We start from the raw sequence: 20,212 nt of genomic DNA, 5'->3' as shown, positions 1-20,212 counted from the left end.
GAACCGGCTGCTAGGGTAAAAAAAAAAAAAAAAGGCCATGTTAATATTGGTGTCATAATCTCAGTACATCTTTCTTTGGAAAACTAATACTGTCAAATATAATTTAATACTTTGTTTTCAAACAGTTATGTTTAGCATTTTCTATTATCTCTGTCAATCACTTTATAACTTCACAAATTTTCTGGCACACTATATGCAATTTATGCAGTATGTGCAAAGTTTATATTAGTGGACATATGTTAAATGTGTGTCCCATATTGGTTGTATTTCTGGTACAATTTCCAAATGTGCATCCTTGTATGCTTTTTGGGCAAATGCTGCACATAACCCCTTTGGTTTCAGAAGGTTCTCTGATCTTTTATGTTGGCAAAATTGTTATTATTATTCAAATGTTTCTTTATAGCCTGTTTGCTGTTGCTTTCTAATTGACACCATATTGCCTTCACTAACCCCTTTTCTGAGGAATGAAACAAATGAAAGCTGATGCTTCTTTAGTTCTATGAAGGGTCTGGAAATATAAGATAATCTATCTTAATGTATGGTCTGCCCTAAAGCGGCCATAAGCCTCAACACAGAGGCCTTGTTAGAAAGCCAAGAAAAATAAAGCTCCAATGAAGGTTGGCTGCATTAACATATGCTGGCCTGGTTTTAAATCTAATGATTGTGCGCTGCTCATGAGAGAGACTTAGATAAGTGAAAGTGAAAGTGAAGTGATGTGTGGCCAAGTATGGTGACCCATACTCGGAATTTGTGCTCTGCATTTAACCCATCCAAGTGCACACACACAGTAGTGAACACACGCCCGGAGCAGTGGGCAGCCATATTGCTGCGGCACTCAGGGAGCAGTTGGGGGTTCGGTGCCTTGCTCAAGGGTCTCATCTCAGTCGTGGTATTGAGGGTGGAAGAGAGCACTGGTTATTCACTCCCCCCACTTACAATCCCTGCCGGTACTGTGATTCGAACCTGCAACCTTTGGGTTACAAGTCCGACTCTCTAACCAATAGGCCACAACTGCCCCATGGTACGTCAGGTCATAGTTGATACTTCAGGTCTACAGTTGATGTGTTTAGATATTTGTTAGTTAAACAATCTAATTGCTTGTTTACACTTAGTTTATTTTACATCTGCTAGGTGTCTGGTATGGTGGGTTTAACAGGTTGGAATGGTCACACTAACAGGGCCAACACAGCACCATTTTGCAGGAGAAAAGGTTCCCCACTGACATCCATTCAAAAGTAGTTGCGTTTTGCGATGAAATAGTTTAACCAGAGCTCAATTTTTGGTAATTTAAAATCAGCTAATTTAAGAACTTTTCTTCTAAGTGAGTATTAAGTCACTGCTGATATTCAGGGTTTACTTTACAAACAGAGACCTCAAATTTGGGATTTGTTTTGATGAGTTTGATGAGACTTGTTTGATGCAGGGAGCACAAAGAAATACTTCACTAGTAACACACACTATTATATCAAATGTTGAAGGTATAATGTAGCCGCGTCTAATCGATTTACATTTTCTTGCTTTGAAAATTGAATACAGTTAGAGTTTCCAAATGTTTGCCTTTCTCTCTGTCCAGTTATATCTGTTTGTGTGTGTGGCGGAGGTCTGTTGGATCAGACTTAGTTCAGCCTGGCATTTATTTCTGAGTATCTCTGAAATGGTTTAAGAACAGTTGCTTCTGAGAACAGTAAATTATAATGTAAATCTTTCTGTCTGGAGTAAGAGCTTATTAAAAAATATCTATGAACAACTACAGGCTCTTATACATATTGCTCTGGCATAGATTTCCTCTTTGCCGTTCCTATTTTTTTTCTCTGTTTTTTACTTTAATTCCATGTGCGTGGGATGGACAAACGGAGTGCTCCCATAGTCCCTCAAAAGCATGCTGGCTTTTCTTCAGAAACTGAAGCCAACAGGAGCTCTTGGGCTATACTCGCCCAGTCAAACAGCTGCAGATACAGCACCAACCCATATAACTTTTAAAAGCAAATCATTTTAGTACACAAACTCAGCAGGTTTCTGAAAGGCTGATCTTATGGGCTGTGCATCTCTGAAGTTTTATTTGGAAGCATGTGGGCTAACCTCAAGAAAATTGGGTAACAGGCACTTTTGACCCCATGAACTTTTAAAAATAAACTCCCTTAAAACACACTTTTCATATTCTCACTAGTTTATTTAATTTGTCTAATCACAATGTTCAGTTCAGGATATATATGCATCACAGCTTATTTTTCTGAACCCACTTGTACAAATGTCATTTGGACTAACTTACAGTACATGACACGAAATGACAGTTGTGAAAATCACTTATTCAGTAGCATTTTATGTATTACAAATACAAAGTTAAATTATATTTTCACACTTTTTGCATAATTTGATAAAATAAAAGCTTTAAATGATTTAATAGTGTTCACCAGTGATATGTACCATAATTTTTCCTAGTTTTCTTCACAAATAGCAAGTCTCTTATTTCATAATAATGTTTGTTGCACTGTTTTTTTACTTACTCTTGTTTAGATTATAATAGTTTTTAAAAGGTAATAATAATCATTTTATAGTGAAAGTCAAGGGTAAATACAAGAGTAAGGGTGAATACAGTTCAATACAGTCTAATGTTTATTGTGACCTTCATATAACAAAAAGACAAGTGCTTGTGACTTTGCAAAGCAGGAGATGAATATTATGGAAGGTTCTTTAATTTTTCTCTGTTGCTTTTCTTAAAAACTCCAAGTTGTTCACATGAGCATAAAGCAGTTGCAGAAAGAAAACACAAATAATGACAGTTTATAATTTTGTGCTGTGTGATAATCATCTGCCACATAGAATATATATATATATATATGTATATATATATATACTGTATACTGTATTAATTCATACTTAGGGGTGTAAGGATATATCGTGTCACAATATATCACAACACAAAAATGCAAAACTATGTATCGTGGATAGTGACAATCTGTATTGTGTACAATTCACCGAAAATGAAAATTGCTGTGAGAGAAAAAAAACATCAAGTTTACAGAGTTTTAGTGTCAGTACTACATTAAACTACTATATACTGTATAATGTTGAATATAATGTATAATAATGCAATGGGGGTATATTTGTGGGTCCTGGTAATGCCAAATGTCTTATGTTAAGAGTAAAAAGTGGCCCACATTATTTAAAATATATCTAGTCAGTGACAGAGTGCAAGTGTATTCATCTAAAATAATTCTGTATTTTCAGCTTCAGAATCATTAATAGTTTTATTCTGGTGTCACCATTGTCCTGTGCATTGAGTTACCAGAAAAAAGAATATGCCTATTAATTTCCACCCCCAATGTAATACCAAATTTAGCATTTTAGTCAACAGTACATTTCCTGTTAACCTTTTACCATATGTCTTGGAGTACGACAATAATACTGTATTGTGAGTTCAGTATCGTGATATTTATCGAATCGTGACATGAGGGTATCGTTACACCCCTATTCATACTGTTTGTGTGCTGAGTGTGAGAAACCCTTAAGGGACTTTAAAAGCACCGTGACTGTTGCAGGCACTTTGGCAAACTCATATATATCTGGGAAAGTTTTTGTCTGGAATATCTGGCCCAACTTTAGAGAGATTGTGTTTTCTTCCAAGTCATAAACAACTGGGTGGTGGGATTTTGAATCCAGTGGCGGAGTGGTTTGGACATGCTTGTGATCCCTTTTAGACTGTAAGTTTTATTCTGACCATGTTAACATATCCAGATTTGATTATAAAACATATACTGGAAGTGAGTAAGATACTTAAATGAGCAGTTTAGATTTTATTCAATTGTTAAAGTTTATGGCAGACTGCTATTAACTTTACTATAAAGCTGGTAGTGTGAGAAAATTTAACTGTCTTTCAGCAAATCTTGTGTTTAATCATTTATTCGGATGCCATTAATTTAAAAGGGCAAAATAAATGTCAACTCAAGAGTTTTAGCTCTGTCTTCCAATATGTATTAAATTTTCCATTCAAAGAATTGATTCCTTCAAAAGAAAGATTGGCAGTTGTATGGTCAAGTAACAACATAATGCACCTCATATGTTCTTGGGAGATGATTTTTTTTAGCCATAGCGGTTTGAAAGGGTGTAGGCCTGTATTTTGTCAGTGGCTATTTTTAGCCAGGATAGAGTAAGAGTAAATCTGAAACTATGCCATCTAACCTATATCCACAAACAGACATAAGCCACTTTCAATTAAACGAGATATTGTATACTAATGAGACTGGTTTGTATAGAAGCACATTACCACCACATAAGAAAAAAAATGCTTTGGTAAGGCATAATTATGAGATAAATAGTCAAACTTATGAAGAAAAAGTCATAAATATTATGTAAAATTCATAATTATGACATAAAAATCAAAGTTTGACAAAAAAACTATATGTGTTTGATTTTACTGTCAGCAGTTGTTGGTGCAGATAATAATACCTTAAAGCAGAAACAATAAAGAATAACAGCATTGCTGCTTTTGTTACACTTATTATCGCACACACAACTTTTGGGCATTAAAGCCTTTGGCCACCAGTTCATCCATCATGTCTTAGAAGATCAAATAAATGCTTAATTAAATAACAGAACCAGGGTAGTTCCTCTGGGAATTCAGTGACCTTCAACACTCCAACAGTGATGCTGGCACAGCCACCAAACATGACATCTGTCTGAATGCAGTATATATATTCCTGAAATTGTGTAAAATATATTTTTATGGACATTTATCCTCACATATCATTCGCTGTTGCCAGGTGTAGCAAAAAGTTAATAACAGAACAATGACAATCTGTATATATATATTTTTTTTATCTGCAAGTGCCTGAGAGATTATGAAAAATCAATTTCTATTCCTCTACTGTCCAGTTTACAGTTTGAATATCTCATACCCACGTGATGGTCTTTAGCTTAAGGTGTGAATTGATGAGGAAAGGAAGCACACATTGGTTTACCACATCTTTAGCTTGATATCTCAACAATAATCTTGTTGTTAATATTTTTCATCTTTAATATGTAATTTTTGTTTTGTAAAAGCAAAATGATACCTCCTCATTTGAGACCAGCAAATCAAATTGGACCTTCTGAGAAACTACTTAGTAATAATAGTGTATTGTGTATATTATGGTATATTGTATAATTACCTAGTAATTATAGTAATTGAGTACATTGTGCCTGTTATTTCTGCTTATATTTCAGCTGTTATCCAATAGTTTGCTTACTTTTACAATCTCTGATATCTAACAAAGTGTATTTATGTACACACTGTTGCTGTGTAGCACTGAATTTGGCTGTTCCACCCGACTGAAAAATCATTACAACATAAAATGGTGTTTCATAACTCTTCTGGGCTGATAAGTGCACCCTGGTTACCATGTCACTTGTACCATCTGCAGAATGTTTGCTGTGGGTTTGAGCGACGTGCCTCACAGTCTGGATGCACTTAGCCTTCCATTACTTTGCTAACACTATAAAATATAATTGTTAGGTTTAGTTAAAATGAATGGCTTCTTTTGTATTATTTATATAATTTGTATTTCAATCCTCAAATCTTTCTCTAGAATTTGATGGTTAGATCTAGATGTGTTTACTACAGGAGATAAATCTAGGAATTTAACATAATAAATTCCAAGCTGAAGGTTTTCTAATTTGTCCTTTTCCTCCAGCCCTGAAACGCTCATTTGAAGTGGATGATGTGGACTCCTCCTCGCACTCTTCATCACCTCACACACGACGAGCACCATCCAATGTCCAGCGTTTGGCAATGTCCCTGACCAGCGGACGGTATTATGAGCTGGGCTCCAATGGTACCAAGCCCCCTGACACTTCAAAGCCCAAAGCTCGAACCCCTGAACCTGTGTCACGTAGGACAGGGCTAGGCTTTGACATCTCATCCAACAACAATGGCAAAGCTATTGAAGGCTCTCCCAGGTATATACTTAAACATGTAAAGTTGCAATGTTCATGTCACTGTCAGTTACTAGATTTTATTGGCAAAACAAAAATTGTCTTGTGTGGCATTGACTAGCAATTCCAGCTGTGTGGTCTTGCTGTAAGCACTTTTGGTAAAAGTGAGAGATAAATAAACTAGCTCTGTTGTTCACAAACAGAATAAAATAAGACTAGTCTCTAGCCTCTTAGCAGACTGGTTTCAATAATGCACAAAATTCAGAACATGAAAGTATAAAAATGCATTGGTCTTGAAAGTCCAGGTGTTCCAATCTTCTCGGGATTTACAGCAACAACTGATTTTCATTCAGTATGAGTTAGATCTGTTTTTTTGGATTGAAATATGCATTATACAGCAGTCGGTTTCTTTTTGTGTGTCACTGAATCTTTCACTCAACCAATTTGTTCAAAAACACTGATTCATTTAGGAACAACCACTACTGTGTGTTACTCAGAGACATGTAATGTTTTTGATTCTGCTTTGTTTTTGTTCAAAATAATATTTGTCAGTGGAGCAAAAATCTTAAAAGTAACTGCTAATATTGTGTTGAACATGGAATTTAATCTTTCATTTAAAAGTAAAAAAAAAAAATATATATATATATTGATATAATATTTTAATATTAGCATGACTGATTTGGCTGTAAGTAAACACTGCCATGCTGGTACTAAGTAAAACTGAATGATTGTGAATTGCATATCGTTTTTATATTTAACAGTTAAACTTCATAAGTATTTCACTCTTTGGAAATTGGTGGCAAATTTATATACAATCTCCTTTGTAGGTTTTTGTACAATTTACTCTTGAGGGTTGGTTTAGGGGTGGACCTTCATGGTGACATTTTTGTTCAGGTCAGACCATACTAATTCATATGACATCACCAACTTGCAGTACTTCTGAATTCACACTGAACAGTTTTAGAAATAAGAAATGAGTTTGTTTCTGTTCGGCCAACAAGAATAGTGCTTGACAAGCGGAATGATGCCAACAGAGAAAAAGTGATACAAACAGTCTCACTGCTGTTATATGAAATATGAGCACTTTTGACTAATCTGAAGAACTAACAGTTGTATAATGCATATTAGTCCTAGCTTGTGTAATGGATGAAATGCAACCAAAATAAACAAGATAAAATGTTACTGTGTCCTAGTCCTGGCGCGGCTCGGTTTGGGCTGAAGAGGCCAGATGTCTTGAGCCACAGTAAGACCCCTGAGACGCAGAAGCACTCAGTCACCTTCAGCAAGACACTGGAGACCATTGCCCCCATCACACATGCAGCATCTACTATCGTTCCCCACGCCAGTGCTAAATTCCCAGAGACCACCTTCAGGAAAAGCGAGCCACCGAGCCCTGCAGATGGATCAGCAAGAAAACCTGAAATCAGTGTCACAAAATCAACAGACACCAAAGGTCATGACAGTCTTCACCATCCACCAGTTACAACAAGGTGTTCATCACCTAATCATGTTGGACGGAAATCCCCCAGTTCTGATGGGCATAGTAAGTACAATCCACGTATACAGATGTATTTCTCCCAGAATAGAAGAATGAAGCTCTTAAAAACCACACTGTTCAATTGTCTTCTGATTTTTTATTTTTTAAACATTTCCATGCAAATTCAATGTCTTTTAAAACAGCCATGGAGCACATATGTTATTTAGTCGTCTTTCTTTGGTGGTATGTCCTGAGGTGCCCGGGTCTGTGGTTGGATTCTATTATCTTTAACTTCATCTCTTGCTTTAAAGGTTGAGCAAACACTGTGTGAAACGTAAATGTGTGTCATTATTGAGGGAAGTTCGTCTAGTATTCTGCTTCATGTGATTTCGACTTTCTGAGCCTCATCCCCCTTAGCCTGAGCTCCAAGCCTTTCTGTTTTGTGTTTGATCTCAGCTGGACACTGAACTTAAACTGACTCTGACATCCTGAACGAGCCGTTGAGTTTTGGCCCTTACTGCGCATGAAAAATTAGCAAGATGCAAATGAGCCATGAGTGGAAGAAAGCTGCAAGGCAGCCACAGGCTTCTTACTCTGTCTGGACTCGAGCCTTTTAGTCCAGCTGTGCGTCAGACATTCTTCATACTGAGACATAAACACACTGTGGTATCTCAGGATCACAAAGGACTTGAGGTAGAGGAGAACTGTGCTGAATGAGAAGGGAAGTGGTCATATTTAAATCAGCGCAGCGGTGGAGTATCTGCAAACTTTAATGGTAATTGTCTTTGAAACTATAAAAAAACATCCAGAGGCTGTTTATGCCAGACTTCGTTTAAAGTTTAAAAATGTTATAATGAAGGCTGTTGTTTAATTAAGGAGCATTACGTTTGATGAATATGCTGTCGATTTTATTTATATTTGGTATAATATACTGTAAGTGCTTTCTTTCCAGGTCATGTTTTTACTAGAGGTTACAGCAGGTGTGCAACCTACAATCAGTTTACCATGTCTGACTATAATATATTTGCAGTCTGAAATTTTCTATGCCTTTGTGATTGTGAATGTGATATGGTCATGTTTTCATAGCAGCTCATACGGAGGCCATTGCTATAGTAAATTATTAAGGAAATGTCTACATATATCTAGTATAGAGCACTGCAGTAATAATGTATCTTTGTAGACCAACCCAGAAGTTAGCATCACCCTGGTTCCCTCGACAATAACCCAATAGGATTTTTCCATTGGCTTTTAATAATTGCAGAAAATAAGCTCTGTGACCAATGAAAGTTTATGATTCTTACAAGTTTGGTTTATCATGAGGATTTTGAAACCTAAATACAATCACAGAAGAACAAACTACAGCATGGTCGCATGACTCCAATGCCACCATCACTGAGCTTCCAACAACTCTTCTTCTTTAAAATTTGTGTTTATTATAAAAACTAAAAGTCTGAGTTAGAATAGTTTGCCAGAGCACAATTCTAAACACAATGAGGCTGTAAAAGCAGACAAGTTAAATTTTCCTATTCATGTGATGAGGTTTATTATCCCTGACCCATTTAGCCACTTAAATGTCTTAGGTACTATTTCTCTGATCACAAAACATTTTTCAGAGATTCAAAGCCTGCAGACTGTGCATATGCAAGCCAGCAGTCCCTACAGACACTTTAGGAGTCGATGCTCATTTGAGTAAAGTAAAGGGTGAAATATATGTCAGTAGTGCATGTGAAAAAGCATCCTGGTCTGTCAAGGGATTGCCTAATGGTTAATATTTGAAATGATAGCACAGAAGGTGCTGATTCAATTTTTTTTTAGATCTAGCCTCCTGTCATCCTTGTGTAAGATATTTAATCTCATGAGCTCCAAATGGACTGTGCCTATGCATAGTGAACTGTAAAGCATGTTGGAAAGAAAACGTTTGCTAAATGACAAGTTCAAAGATAGCAACTAACCCTGACATTCAGATGTCAAATTGTGCATGTGGAAGATACAGTGATGGACATGAGAAAGGGAAAAAGGGCCTAGTTAAAACAACTTCCCACACATATGGATTTGATTAGTCATCCAAACTCCACCTCCTTACCATTAATACAGTACATGCACAACAGCACACACCAATGCACACACATACATTTAAACAACTCACACATGTACATCACAACCACGTACACAACCAAACACTGACAGACCACACACAATGAATGGCACACAGTGCACATGTGGAAGCTCTCTGGGCCAGAGGAGTTCCTGTAAATGCTAAAAAATAGAGGGAAAACTGCAGCCAAGAATGATCTAATACCTAAATAGCCACACTGTGTACTGTGTGTGTGTGTGTGTGTGTGTGTTTATGTTATGTGTATATATTTTGTATGCTAAAATTTGCAACCTTTTTAAAGTTGAATTAGTAAAAAAATATATTTAGTTCTAATTACCAAAAAAAAAACATTTTCACTTTCTATAATACCCGGAGAAAGTGTGTTCCTATTCGTCCTATTTATAGCTTTCCTATTTATCTCTATCACAAATGCTTGGCTGGTGCAGAACCCCCTGGAAGCACTCAGTTTGTAAATCTACCATCTTTGCTTTGTAGGTTGATTGGTTTCTTTTCTATCAAATAGCCACACTGTGTACTGTGTGTGTGTGTGTGTGTGTTCATGTTATGTGTATATATTTTGTATGCTAAAATTTGCAACCTTTTTAAAGTTGAATTAGTAAAAAAATATATTTAGTTCTAATTACCAAAAAAAAAACATTTTCACTTTCTATAATACCCGGAGAAAGTGTGTTCCTATTCGTCCTACTTATAGCTTTCCTATTTATCTCTATCACAAATGCTTGGCTGGTGCGGAACCCCCTGGAAGAACTCAGTTTGTAAATCTACCATCTTTGCATTGTAGGTTGATTGGTTTCTTTTCTGAACCCCCAACTACTCCCTGGGTGCCGCAGCAATATGGCTGCCCACTGCTCCGGGTGTGTGTTCACGGTGTGTGTGTGTGTGTGTGTGTGTGTGTTCACTACTGTGTGTGTGCACTTGGATGGGTTAAATGCAGAGCACAAATTCCGAGTATGGGTCACCATACTTGGCCACACATCACTTCACTCACTCACTTAATACTCCCGAGTACTCTGTGTGCCCACTGTTTAGCACCTGCTAGTTCTGGTACTGTGACATGTCCTATTAAAAGTCATTATCAATTTATACTGGTGCTGACGTGCTCTCAGGCACAGCACTACAGCACTAATCCCTCTTTTTAAAAAAACCAAAACACACTTCAAACGTAGCATAAATTTCTTAAAATTAAGCAAAGCATCTGTCAATCACATAATCAAACATGACGCTTTATGAGTTCTTGAAACTAGCATAAATATTTAGCTATTAAAACTTTAAATAGTTTTTAAAATTCGGTGGAACCTTAGCAGAAAGCAACATCTAACCATGTTGTAAATATATGACAGTTTAGTTTCCTTCCTGTTCATTAAGTTTTTTGGATGGGAAGTGACCGCACACCAGATTGTCTCATGTCCTTCCTTCCAATTGTTTCCACTTGATCTTAAATTTACTCATGTAGTATATTTTGTAGTTTTTGCATAAAATTTTGATTTGCTATAAAACCTCAGATCTGCTTTTTGTATCAACACAGGGATGATAAGTAGAATGATAACTAAAATGATAAATATGTAGATAAAGTTTTAATAATAATTCTAAATCTGTGAAAAAAGATAAGTCCACGCCACAGCTATAACGATGAGGAACGATATCATTAGAATTACTAATTTGAAGGTACCAAAAATATGTATCATTATTAACCCTGAAACTCAAAATTAATTTAAACTCTATTACAGTAAGTTTGAAATTTATGTTGAACACATGATTGAGTAACTCTTTTTGGATCATTCATTCATTATGCCTAGTAAATCACATATTAGAACTAAATTAAATTATTAGACACTACACAAACAACAAAGGTAAATCTATCATATAATGTGGTAAGTTCAAAGTTAACTATATCCTGTTAACTATATCAGTAGGACATAACAGAGAAATATTTAACATACAAATTACACTCTTTGCTGAGAATAACCTTGCGCATTTATTTATTTTTTTGTTTCTAAGTTTGTTTTAATAATACATTTTTAAGACTCGTCCCACACTTCATGCATACTAGCAGTCCCATGGCTTTTACTTATGGTAACGCTTTATTTTGACAGTCCACTTTAGACATTCTACTAACTATAATTAACTTTACAACTACATGTAAACTACCAGTCATTAGAGTATTAGTAGACTGTCTGCTTAATATCTGCTAAGACTTTATTTTGAGGGTCCGTCAACAGACATTCTACAAATTTAAAAGTAACTTTTCAAGTAATTTGACATTTCTACTAACCCTAATGTTTACCCTAACAAAGCGGTTCCCAAACTGGGTGCGCAGATGACCACCAGGGGGTGGGTGCGCGAGAGAATGATTTTGATAATGTGTGCAAACATGCAGGGCCATCCATCTCACTAAAAAAAGGGTAGTAAATTATAGTGTTCTTTAATATTCTTTTTATTTATAACTGAAATTTTGATGTTTTCTAATATACAGTCAGAGCTTGACATTAACACCCCCCAAATGCGGGTAGATTTCAGCAGTGGCAGGTAACATGGTCACTCCCACTTTGGCGGGTTGAATTTTCTAAACAGTAACAGAGCTCGACATTAATGCTTGTCTGGAACAAGTGGATTTTTTCAAGGGGCAAGTGAAAGAGAATTTTACTTGCCAGAACGGACAACTAATCTAAAGCCCTATATACAGTGTATCACCTGTATTATTGCAGTTAAAAATGTGTCGTTTAACTGGAGTAAGGTGGTGGGGGTGCTTGACACGTCAAACACTAGAAAAGGATGCATGCTGTTTAAGAACCACTGCCCTAACCTAACAGTCTGCACTAATGAACGTTAGTTGACATGTTGTTGCCAATTAATGAGAGTTAGTTGACATGTAGTTGCAAAGTTACTTAGTTAGTAGAATTTCTAAAGAGGGCTATCGAAATAAAGTGTAACCTTTACATGAATTGGAAATGTCCTAATTGTCATTTAATTTTAATGTTCAGAAGAGTTCTCACAAGTGATGTGATGCACCTTTGATGTAAAACATTTATTCCAGGCTCTATTAATTGAAGTAAAAAGCACAAGCTTAATGTACACCGCTTCAAAAATAGTGAGGAAATCTGCAACACACACATCCACTTGCACTCTGGAGTGTCAGGTTCAGAAACAAAAATTTGAGTTCTGGAGTCTTTTATGTTGTTTTTGATAAAGTTGTGTGTAATGTTGACAAAGGACGCCTCTGTCTCTGAGACGAGTTGAGTTGAGATGCGTCACTGGAAATATGACAGTCCTCTCTTGATAACATTTCCGGAAACATGTTTACTTTACATGGCGAGAGAGGGAAGGTCAAGGGTCGCACAAGTTTCCCACCACAATGTAAACCAGCTCCATCCAAATGACTTTATCTTGGGGCCCAGCTGACTCAATCTTCCTCTCTTGTCTTAGCCTAGATATTCTATTTTCCTGATCATTCTCTAACATTTTCTCCCTCTTTATCTTCCCTTTTTTTGTGTTTGTTTGGATATAATTTTTGGTCTTTGTTTTTAGGGTCCAATTCTCTCTATTAACTATTAAATACAACTTTTGCCTCAGTAAACTCCTAATTTGCTGTTTATTAACAGTAAGGTAGTTGTTAGGTTTGGGTATGGGGTAGGATTAAGTGATCTAAAATATGGTCATGCAGAATAAGGCATTAAAGGGGTCATATGACGTTGCTAAAAAGAACATTATGTTGTGTATTTGGTGTAATGCACAACAATACTACAGTGAGAATAAAAGTTACGCCTTCTTTCTTTGCTTGAACATTTGGGCGGTGTTATGCAAATCTTCCCACATAGTGAGGTAGATATGTGGGGGCGTGTTTAAACGAGGCGTTTTAGGAGGGCGTGGACAAGTCTTAACTTTTATAAAGAATATCTCTTTGGATTTGAGACTTTAGTCTTTGCAACTTTACAGATCTTCTTTATGCACCAAGAGCTTGTAACACTCCAAAGAGAAAGGAAACATTTAAATCGCATCATATGACCCCTTTAATATGTGTTTTATAAGTACTAATAAACAGCCAATATGCTAGTGATATGCATGTTAGTTAATTGTGAGAATTGGTCCTTAAAATAATAATAATAAATAATAATAATAATAAAACTTTATTTGTATAGCACCTTTCAAACATAAAATGTGACTCAGAGAGCTTTACATAATCAAAATGTTAATAAAATGCTACCTTTTTTTGTTAAATATCACAGTCTTTTACTCTTGTAAGAGGCTGTGTAATGTAACTGTACATTAAGTAAGTGACTTTAAGTCAAGTATGCATATAACTACTCAAGAGCTTGCACTGACACATCATGTGAAGCAATCTGTTGTGCTCTTTGGAGCTTTATCAGTCTGAAGCATCGCTAACATGGTGAGTGAAATACTGTAATACGAGGGCTGTCTGGAAAGTATCCAGTCATGCAATATGAAAAATAGAGACATGATATCAAAGATCATCCCCTTAAAATCTGATCACAAGTGCTTTCACTGGAGATGCATGTTACTACAAAGTATAAAAAATGTACTGTCTTGCCTAACAACTTGTGATCAGACCTGAAATGGAACTTTTTTAAACCATGTTTAAGCAAAGCTTTTGGATGTGTAGATATCATATATATTATGCTTATAAGAATGCATTTTTATTCATATTCATCAAGATATCATGGAATGGATTTAGTAGATGTACATTAACAGTACCTTAGAATTGTACTATTCTTTAAGTTAGACTGTAAGACTGTAAACCAAACATGGTGATAAGGACAATATGGTGCTCTCTCTGAGCAAAGCAATCCTCCTCCCAATCCAAAAATCACAATAATAAGTAGGGGTGTGCAGCAAAGTCAATATGTATCTGTAACACTGGCAAAACTAAAATTTGTTTCTGTATCTGCATTTGAATAAAATTGGATGTGGACGGAGGTCAAACCTTGTTTTAAATGTAATTCTGTTATTCTGTATTACAAAATATAAATATCTTATTACTTAAAGACCCCCTGTGGTGAAAATCAAGTTTTTAACATTGTTTACATGTCTGTCTGGTGTTTTTATATGCTTAAAGACAAACCATGTGCAAAATCATCATTCAACACCATTGCTGAGCATTTTCTCCTTAAAACCTCAGCGTACCAAAGACATATATTAATGTTTCAATATTCAATAATGTGGTTTGAAACAGCCCGTTTCCTGCTGTCACAAACATGCGGGGTGGGGCTTTTTATATCAGTAGGTGTCTGAGATAGCAAACAGGAGCATGGTTTGTGTAACATTAGCAACACATTATTGGCTGTTTGATAACATAGACAAGCCAAAGACCAGTGACATCAGTTACCGTTATGTGTTTGACGTTGTAGAAAGTGATACATAAAAAGCATTATCATTCTGCTACATCGCCTTGTGGACGACCCTGTATAAATTGCTCTTCCTCTTCTTCTTTGGAATCAGGTTCAAACTTATATGGATGAATTCATCCAATATTGCCACATGGCATTGTGTAGCATTTACTAGTTCAGTTACCCAAGTGAAAGTGGAGCAGGTAGTCCGACTTTGTGTGCTTGAGTGCAGGTGAAAAACTTCTCCAATCCCTTTCTCCAATTTAATTCATACATATTACACGAAATACTGTACATTTCCACCAGTAGTCGAATGGCTGGCCAGTTTAAACAAATCAGATGATACAGTACTGTACAACCATGTGTGAAAGCGAGAACTGATGCTAAGGATGTCCTGTGTACACTTTAACAAATGAGGCTTCTGCTTACATATTTCTACTCATCTACCTTTTCAGACCAGCCCTTAGGAAAGTTGCAATGTATATGGTTGCCATGACAACTTCAAAAGCTTGCATCAGAAACCGCAACAACTATTTAATTGTGGTTTACATTCATTTTACACACTTACTATTACATTGTAATTTTAGTTATCTAAAATATTGTGCTGTCACCTGGCTCCTCTGTTATCCAGCAAGCACAAGTAGTAAATACATCTAACAATTTTTTTTCTATTATGTGTTACAATTTGTTATTCGTTTTGAAGTTATTGTGCCATTACAAATAATGTATTCAGCTTCTGGCACATCCGTAATAACAAGCATCATCACATAGGGATGTTAGTTGAACCACAACCTTGGTAGTACCTCAACCCCTCCCCCGCAGTGGCCTGACTGAATTGTGTTTTTGCTGTGGACCCCAATGAAAAGCTTTGATGTGTGTGTGTGTGTTTGAGTGAGAGAAAGAGAAATTATTTAATCAATGGGGGAGTGCAAAGCAACCTCTGACCTACCTTATGTTCCCTTTGTGTTCTGCACATTATGACCTCATGACTCACAGCTGTCAGCCTCAGAATACCGAACAGCAGGTTTCATCCAGCTCTAGGAGGTTTCATTCCCTACTGGTTCCAAAGATGCGATGAACAACACTGCTACTTATGTGGTGATTCATGAGAGTTGTGATGTGGACCTGTGGCTGAGCAACTGTTACCAAATAAGAGGCTGTGCAGCAGTGCAGGAAGTGACCACACAACTGGAATGAATTAACAATACACATGGGTACAATACAGTGTTTGTCTTTTACTATACCTCAGAGAAACAGATTTTCAATAAATGAACAAACTGTCCCAAGGTTGTTTTCGCTTTTGATCTCTTATTCTTCTGACGGGGCCTTCAAAAAGGTCATTTTGTAAGCGGTCAGTTGTAAAGGAAGGAGCTGGAGACTGTGTCCAAAAGCTTAGGCAGTTGCCTTGTTGCAGTAAATTCACAGACCGCGTTTGTGAATGAAGGTACCTCAAGAAAATGATTTTGGACAGGCTTCTGAAGCAGTATAATGATCTCCAACAAAATAGAGAGAGCTTTGATGATAACTAAGGAATATTTAATTAATGCTAATATAATTTTTAATTTAATAGTAAAACTAATTTCTTGCTGATGCAAATTTTCTTTTCTAATTTCTAATTTCTTGCTTGAAATGATGCAAAAGTTGAAAAAGTTCAAAAATGCATTTACACAAAAAGGAAACCAACAATTAGATGCCATTTTATATTTTAGCTCAACTTTCACAGAATCAAACACACATGATAGTGGGATATCATAGGCAGCAAAGGATACATGCTTTAAAAAAAACACACACAATTAGATGAAGGTGTCTCAGTAGACAGGATGTGACACGATCATCTGATTGTGATCATAGGATTCAGATGTGCTTTGTTGCCTTCCTAGTATTTTTCAGCTTTCAGACACAGCCATTGCGTTTACAGTAAACTCTGATCTTGCAGCTGACGCAACTCATAACTTGGTTGTTTTAAGAGTAAAAGAGAGTGCTCAGGAAAATAGCTACTGGATCATTTAAAATATATTTCTGGTAATACTGAGTAAAGTAAAGCACAAGCTTTGCATATTTGGACACAGAGTAAACTAGTTCAGAAAAAACAATCTTAAATGCTTTCTAGTAATCAATGTCTGACCGTGGATTATGACTGTATTGAACCATTGAGACTCTTTAATACATTTTAAGGTGACAGTTTTACTATAACCACATTTCACGAGTTCGCCTGCCCATTCAGCCCTGCCAGATAATGGTAAACGAGCTTTGCTTGCTGTCCGCGAAGGAGGCTTGAACCCGAGGCTTGGCTCAAGCTCTGAGTAAGAACCCCCCCATATGATGGTAAAGTGTAGAGGAAAAAGAAGGGATTAGAGGAGGAGAAGGGGAGGTGGAGGGATGCCGGAAGAATTGTCGCTGGAACAGAGCAATGACTGCTGCTTATATATACGATCATAGCGATGATTGACAGGACTGGGTGATTAGGCTCCTCCCGAACCTGCATTGGGAACTTCAAATTATCCTCAAACTAAATGTCCTTCAGTTGACTAGGACAGGAAAACACCAGGGGGACAGGAAGGTATTAAACCCAAACCTCTTCCAGATAAGACAGGGCTGCAGTCTTAAATCTCTGCAGGCCTTAAGAATGAATCATCCTCACCGCCTCAATACTAAGAAAGCTGTGAAATCAATTCCATATGCTGTAAATATAAAGCGTGCCTCTCACTATCATATCTAATCTTGCACAGCACAGACTTCCTGCTCTACACTCTCTATCTCTCTGTCCCTTTGTCTCTCTGACTGTTTTTTCTTCATTTTGCTACTGGGCAGTGATACACCTCCATTTGCTTTCTGATAACTTCCTGTGAGGAAAACAACACAAACATTCACTCTAGAATAACAAATAATTCCAGCCTAGAATCTCAGGAAGAGGCAGACTATGTGTGAAGAACAACCGGCCAGTAATATTTGGATGTTTAAAGTAGTTATCATGGATAAGAAGTTATGTTGGCAAACCTCTAAGGATCAATCTCTCATGTATATGAGTAATTAAGATAAGCAGAGAAAACCTAAATGTCTACAGGAAGTAGACTGGAGCCTCTCTCCCACCCTCTCTCCCTGTCTTTTTCTGGTCTATGGTTCCAATGAGCCTAGGAGTTCCTGAGTAACATAATGTAGCTATTCTCAGATGTATTCAGAATTACACACTATAAAACATCCTTGACAGACTACTTCCTGTACCCTAAAATCATGGCCTGGCCTCTCTCGTTTTTCTCAGACTCTGATTCCTTTCTTAAGAATAGATTTGAAGTTGTTGTCATCTCAAAAGCCGAACAAAACTTTGCACACATGACTGTCATCTCATTATATTCGGTGTAGAATGCCGTTTTATCATGTCTGTGATCAGTCTTTGCTACACAACAGGTGGCTGGATATGGTTATTCTCAGACACAATGAAACTGCATCAGTGTGTTGCAGAAGAACTGTTTCCATTGAGTTGAATAAATGTAATCGATCCTTTCACCTTTAAAAGATACAGCTATGTTTTGTGCTGTTTAATGACTTCCTGCAATTTGCACGTTTACATTCTTGCACATTAAAAAATACAGACACACACGTGCATATGCATTTGTATATATATGCATATAAACATACTTATGCACACATTCATACACATCTGTTACAGTCATAGCAAATATATATTTAATAATTTCCTCTTGTACTGACAGTGACTGATTTTGTTGTGTTTTATTATTATTTTAAATTTACATAAATATATATTGTTAAACAAAGTGTAGTGAAATTAACTTTTGCATTAGAAGCACAAGAAAACAGATTGTAATGTGGTGTATACAGTATTTCCAGGGCATTTTTGCACTGATCTTCAACCGTGTAACATTCCGTCACAAAACATCTTTTGAAAGAAAAAAGTGATTTACCAGGCACAATGAATGAGTGATGCCAAACAAGTTACTCAGTTATGCATTCTAAATAAATTAATAAATTAATAAATAAATTTGATTATTGGAGGGAACACATTTCCACCAGTACTACTTAACTTCAGGCTAAAATATAAATAGTGTTGTTAATATAAATATAAGTTTTTAATCAAATATGACATTTTATTAAATTGAGTATTTATAAATCAAGTTTTTTTTTTAGAATTCTAAACAAAATTGATCCACTTATAATGATATACTACTAATAATACAAATTAGGGTTTAAGTACTCTTACACATGGCAATACACATTTAAGTGATTGTTTTTATATCATGATGGGGACTTTTTGCTTTGACTTCCATTGTTTTTATACTGAGCTAATGACATTTTCTATTTACCCTACTCATATTTAATCCTCACAAAATCTCTCATTTATCTCAGATATGTTTATTAACCATTTTCTTTCTCTCACAAAGTACTCTATCTTTGCGGAGACATTTGGTCCCCACAAATAGGCAAAACCTGAACCACACACCAGGACAGATTCTACTATAGCCTGTTTGAATGAGTGATGAGAGCTGCTTGGCTGTTCTGTAGTCACATGACCCTGGAGTGGGCGTGGCTGTGAGTCCAGCTGGTGGTGTTGCAGGCTGACTCAGGCACAGAGAAAGAGAGACAGAAAGAGAGATAAAGAAAGACAGCAAGAGCTACTAAAGGAAGGGTGAGTCACTATCTGCTCTTCATGTTTACTTCTGTTCAAACAGGCTTTCTTTGCTTGAGTTTTACATCTCTTTCCAGAGTCTCATTCAGAGAGGCTGTAGCGCTTTTACAGAGCTACAGAGTGGGTGACGTGCGTGTGTGTTGCTGCATGCACTAGTTTCCCAGGTGTCCTCACTCTGTTCTTGCCAGTGAGGAAACGAAGCAAGTGAGAGAGGAAGAGAAAGGGAGATTTTGGCTAGCGTTCGTGGAGTTTTGTTCTGTGTTTTTAAAGACCTCACTTTCTCTTGTTTGTCTGTGCATTGAAACAGATGATAAGCTCAGTGAACCCCTCCTTTTACTTTCTTCCACCCCCTCCCTTTCTCCCCTTCTCGAGGCCCTCTCTTTTCTTTGTGTGGGGTGTGTGTCATAACTGCTCTTAGTTTCTACAATCAGACATTTTGATAATCAGTTTTTCTAATTAGTTTACATTGGACCCAGAATCCCACATATTCAAACTTGTCATAGCTTCAGATGTTCTCTCTGGGTTTATATCCAATCAGCATTGTTTGAATGGCTTCCTATGTTAATTCTCATATATTTGCGTTGCATGACAATACAGTTCCTGTTGTTTAATTGTTGTCGTTAACATGGAAGTTAATTGACCTGTGTGTATTCAGCACAGATCTGTTCTGTTCCACTTTTTAACTTCTGATTCCATTTGTCTGTGAGTGTCAGATTACGTCCAGT

At 36.5% G+C, this 20,212-nt stretch overlaps 1 protein-coding gene across 2 annotated transcripts in view; it reads left to right on the top strand.

Annotated features, from left to right (window-relative positions):
• The window catches only part of LOC107718712 (neuronal-specific septin-3-like), a 58,873-nt gene that overhangs the window by 4,730 nt on the left and 33,931 nt on the right, over positions 1-20,212 (top strand). For both annotated transcript variants that reach the window (XM_016525909.1, XM_016525908.1), the window contains exons 2-3: positions 5,670-5,934; positions 7,104-7,453. In XM_016525909.1, the coding sequence (XP_016381395.1) occupies positions 5,670-5,934; positions 7,104-7,453 (615 nt within the window). The remainder of the gene's footprint in view (positions 1-5,669; positions 5,935-7,103; positions 7,454-20,212) is intronic.

This window comes from Sinocyclocheilus rhinocerous, unplaced genomic scaffold (genome assembly GCF_001515625.1).
Source record: "Sinocyclocheilus rhinocerous isolate Xijiao unplaced genomic scaffold, SAMN03320098_v1.1 scaffold1715, whole genome shotgun sequence".
NCBI lineage: Eukaryota > Metazoa > Chordata > Actinopteri > Cypriniformes > Cyprinidae > Sinocyclocheilus > Sinocyclocheilus rhinocerous.
This window is presented reverse-complemented; position numbering and strand designations above follow the sequence as displayed.